At 43.3% G+C, this 4,837-nt stretch overlaps 1 protein-coding gene across 1 annotated transcript; it reads left to right on the plus strand.

Moving 5' to 3' along the window:
* The first annotated feature begins 2,913 nt into the window (after positions 1-2,913).
* Positions 2,914-4,245, plus strand: LOC139737936 (uncharacterized protein F54H12.2-like). Its single transcript, XM_071648601.1, has one exon. The coding sequence runs from the start codon at positions 2,914-2,916 to the stop codon at positions 4,243-4,245; it is 1,332 nt and encodes a 443-aa protein (XP_071504702.1).
* The last annotated feature ends 592 nt before the right edge of the window (positions 4,246-4,837 follow it).

The following is a 4,837-nucleotide window of genomic DNA, read 5'->3' on the forward strand; positions in this document are numbered from 1 at the left end:
GCTCAAAAATTGTATAGAGAACCCCAATCATCCCAACAAGTACAAACGTTCGCTGATGGCTCTATGCTATTTTGTCAACATCTACCAATATGCCTGCATACCGGACGAGCGGAAAGAGGAATTTCGCGCGCAATTCGTGGAAGGACTCAAACGCTACAAAGTGCGCTGGTCGGAACACGCTCCGAAAATGACTGTTGGACTAATGTCGCGATACGTTTTACATTTTTGTCTGTATATGTTGTATAATGTATGGAATGTAGATGTTAATAGAATGTGAATTGATTCAAGCAACGAAATTCGCTGCACTGTGTGTATGCGTGTACAATAAATGATGCGTTTCATTTTCAAATGATTTTTTTTACTCGTTACCTTGTCTATCATTGATGCCTTTTATGTCATTGCAACGTGAAAGGAATGCCATTTCTGATGTTTGCTTCTGCAGTGTGTGGTTGCTGAGACGAATAATGTCTAATTCATTTGAGAGAGCGTTAGAGGAAATCTATTACGATCCTCAACATCCAGCTAGTTTCGGTGGTGTCAGTAAGTTGTGGAATGCGGTGAGAGAGGTGGAAACTGAAAAAGCGAGCTTGCAGGGTGTCAGAGACTGGTTAACGAAACAAGATGCGTATACAATGCACGCACCGGCGAGAAAGACATTTAAGAGAAATGTTGTGAAAGTGAGAGGAATCGACGAAATCTGGGAGGCTGATCTTGTAGATGTTCAAAATTTGAAAAGGTTTAATAATGGTTATCGCTACTTACTGACGTGTATAGATGTACTGTCGAAATATGCTTGGGTGGTTCCTTTAAAAAACAAAAAATCAAAAGACATTGTCGGGGCATTCGAAAGCATCTTGAAAGAGGGCCGAGTGCCTGTAATGCTACATACAGACAAAGGTTCGGAATTCACAAACAGACATTTTCAGAAATATCTCGAGAAAGAAGGCATTCACTTCTACACAACAGAAAATGAAACCAAAGCCAGCGTTGCTGAACGATTCAATAGAACGCTGCGAACAAAAATGTGGCGCTTCTTCACATTCAAAAACACTTACAGGTATCTCGGTGTAATAAAAGATTTGGTCAAAGGCTATAACAACACCATTCATTCTAGTATCGGCATGAAACCAAAAGACGTGAATATTGAGAATCAAAAGCGTGCCATAAAAAGTCTCTACGGTAGGGCAATGCGAGGGAAGAAGCGTACAGCTCCACGATTCAAGTATGAAATCGGAGATCAAGTTCGTATTAGTAAAAGCAAACTAAAGTTCGAAAAGGGTTACGAAGCAAATTTTTCGAGGGAGGTCTTTACAATCAGCTCCCGCGTCAATAGGAGGGTACCTGTCTACAGAATAAAGGATTACAACGGGGAACGAGTGAAGGGTACGTTCTATGAAAGGGAATTGATAAGAGTTTCGAAAGACAAGGAGACTACTTACAACGTGGACAAGGTTTTACGCACGCGCATGCGCAATGGGCAGAAAGAATACCTAGTTCGTTGGTCAGGGTATGGCAAAGAATTTGATAGTTGGGTTCGACACTTAACTCCGCGTTAAAAACACGATTCACGTTACTCTCGTTATCATTCTTCGCTTTGAACAAAGGAGAAGAGGCTGATCGAACATGGCTTCTCAATTTTACGTGACGCTGCCCAGTAATAGTTCCATGTCGTACTATCCAAATAACAAAACGTGTCAGTTTACGACGCGGCTTCACGCACCTCTCTCACTCAACGAAGATTACGAGGTGGGGTTGGCAGAAGTTCAATTTCAGTGCACGTGGTATAATGTACGACATGATAACAACACCCTCACTATTTACGATAATGAAGTAGAGGACGACGCTGTTCCATTGATGAAAAAAATTGAGATTCCTGCGGGATATTATAATTCTGGAGAGGAACTCATTGACTCGATCAACGAACAGTTCCGGAGAAAATTACGTAAAAGCATCACATTTTATTACAAGAGGACCCAACGAAAATGTTTCATCCGATTAGAAGGAAATACGGCGCTCCTCATTCCCTGTGGTTTGGCTATGATGCTCGGGTTTGAAGGGGAATGCCATCTCACGGAATCAACACTGAGTCCCATGCCAATGGATGTACACATGAAATTTCATACATTTTATGTCTATTCTGATATCGTTCAGTTTCAACACGTAGGTGACGCTGCTGTACCTTTACTGAGGACGATAGCAGTCATTCCGGACAAGGATCGCGATAATATCGTCAATACCTATATCACTCCGCATTACGTCCCTCTTAAGCTTTACAATTTTGAAACGATAGAGATTATATTAACAACCGAATCGGGTGAAGTGGTACCATTTGAACGCGGGAAAGTGATCGTGAAGTTACACTTTAGAGAGCGCTCTACGAACTAGCTGGACGCTAAATTTACACAGCGATACGTCCAACTATGGTGGTATTTCGCGCACCGGCAAGGATTTTTCACGACCAATATGGCTCGGGATTACCCGTCTTCCGCGGGGCATCCATGCAGAGAGGACACGGGCTGGGTAGTCTGGTGAAGGGGCTCTTCAAAGTCGCAACTCCTCTCTTAAAAAGAGGGGCTGTTGCTTTGGGAAAAGAAGCTATGCATACAGGCATGAACATTGTTCAGGACACCATCAACGGACAATCTTTTAAAAGCGCAACTAGAAAAAATGTGGCTCGGGCGGGAAAACACCTGGCCTCAAAGACTGTTCGAGCAGTAAAGAAAAAAATTGGGAATCAGACTGGAGGAGCGCGATTAGTAGTTGTAGGAAGAGTTAAAAGAAGGAGGCGAGGAAGGAAGCGTATCATTCGGTCTCGAAATTCTCCAGCGAAAAGAGCTCGCTTGCGCGACATCTTCGATTAATTCGGACTATTCGTTTACCAGTCTCATACACTCCTTGCTGTCTTTGCTGAACATGGCGCTTCTACACGACAAGAGCGATGTCTGCTGCAAGTCCGAATTGGATTTGTTCACGGTACCACACACTCAAATGAGCATCGTCAAAGGACCATGGGTAGAATATCACCCCGTTAGCAGCATCACCGATGAAGGGCCCATTGAATTCAACGTGTCCGGCACGTCGGAAGAATACTTGGACCTCTCTCAGACCATGCTTCAAGTGACAGTCAAAGTTACGAACAATGATAACACGGCTTTACCAGCTGATGCCCCAGTTGGTCCCGTAAACCTGTTTCTCCCATCTCTCTTTGCACAAGTTGATATCATGCTCAATGAAAAACTAGTGTCTCAGCCGTCGAATACATACCCTTACAGAGCGTACATCGAATCTCTGCTGCACTATGGAGGAGAGACCAAAGAGTCTCAACTCACTCAACAGCTATATTACAAGGACAAAGCGGGGAAAATGGATGTCGTTAACCCGCTGGCAAGCTCTGCAGAAGCTAATCCCGGTCTGGCGAAAAGACATGGATTCATCGTCGAGAGTAAATTACTTTCTCTACTTGGTCCGATTTACGCCGACATTTTTTTTCAAGAAAGACTGTTACTCCCGGGGGTTGATTTGAAAATCAAGTTAAATCGTAGCAAAGACGCATTTTGTCTTCTGTCTTCGACGGAGAATGCCCGATATAAAATTAAAATAGAATCTGCTGCCCTCTACGTTCGCAGAGTAAAGACCAGTCCTACCATCATGTTAAACCACGCCAAGGCCTTGGAGAAGACAACCGCGAAATACCCCGTCAACAAAGTAGACGTGAAGTCCTTTTCCATTCCTGCAGGAAGCATGTCGATTAATAAAGACAATCTATTTCACGGACAGTTACCAAATCGGGTGGTCGTAGGATTCGTTGACACAGACGCCTTTAACGGTACTTTTGGCAAGAACCCCTTCAACTTTAAACATTTACGCCTCAACTTCATCTCCCTCACTATTGACGGAGAAACGGTGCCGATGAGACCATTACGTCCTAGCTTTGCAGCGGGAGCTGGACAAAGTTACATTCACGCTTACAATTCACTATTCATGGGAACCAACCGACTGTTTGTAGACAAGGGAATTAACATCAATCGAGAAGAATACTGCGAAGGTTATACCCTTTTTGCATTCGACCTCACGCCCGACCTATCTGACGGATGTCACTTGAATCTCATCAAGCAAGGAAATCTGCGCTTAGAGCTACAATTCGACGTGGCCATTCCAAACACCGTCAACTGTATCGTCTACTCGGAAGGACAGGGACTGATTCAGATTGATAAAAGCAGAAACATCATCTACGATTACCAATAAAACCTCTTCCGGACAACCGACTGCCGAAATATTCTAATCGACTATGGATACATCGCAGATTCAACGTTTCTTAGAGAACGATCCTATTGTCAAGCCCTATTTCAAAGGAGTATATGCGTCAAATTGTCTACCGCGATCAATTAGTGGGGCGAAGCAGTGCTTCATCGCGAATACCGATCCTAGCGATAAACCAGGAACACACTGGGTGGCTTTCTACTTTTGCAACGGAAAAGGCGAATTCTTTGACTCTTACGGATATGAACCCTTAACTTACAGTCTTGACTTTGTAAAGTTTTTGGACAATAATGCCTCGGCATGGTCCTCTAATTCCAAACGGCTACAAGGAACTGTATCCACAGTTTGCGGACAATATTGTATCTATTACGTGACGAAACGAGTAGGGGGTCAAACAACTCGAAGTGTATTAAATGTGTTTGGCAAGGATTATACGAGAAATGATAAGAGAGTGAATGATTGGTTTAATCGACGTTCTGATGTTTCCCATCGTGTTCATGATACATCTTTTACTCTATTACAAATCGCACGTAGCTTCGATAGTTTGTAAGAAGATATTGTAATAGCGTGTATAACG

Source organism: Diadema antillarum, unplaced genomic scaffold, assembly GCF_040938485.1.
Source record: "Diadema antillarum isolate AM-2024a unplaced genomic scaffold, OU_Dant_1.0 seq00000716_RagTag, whole genome shotgun sequence".
In the NCBI taxonomy this organism is placed as follows: Eukaryota; Metazoa; Echinodermata; class Echinoidea; order Diadematoida; family Diadematidae; genus Diadema; species Diadema antillarum.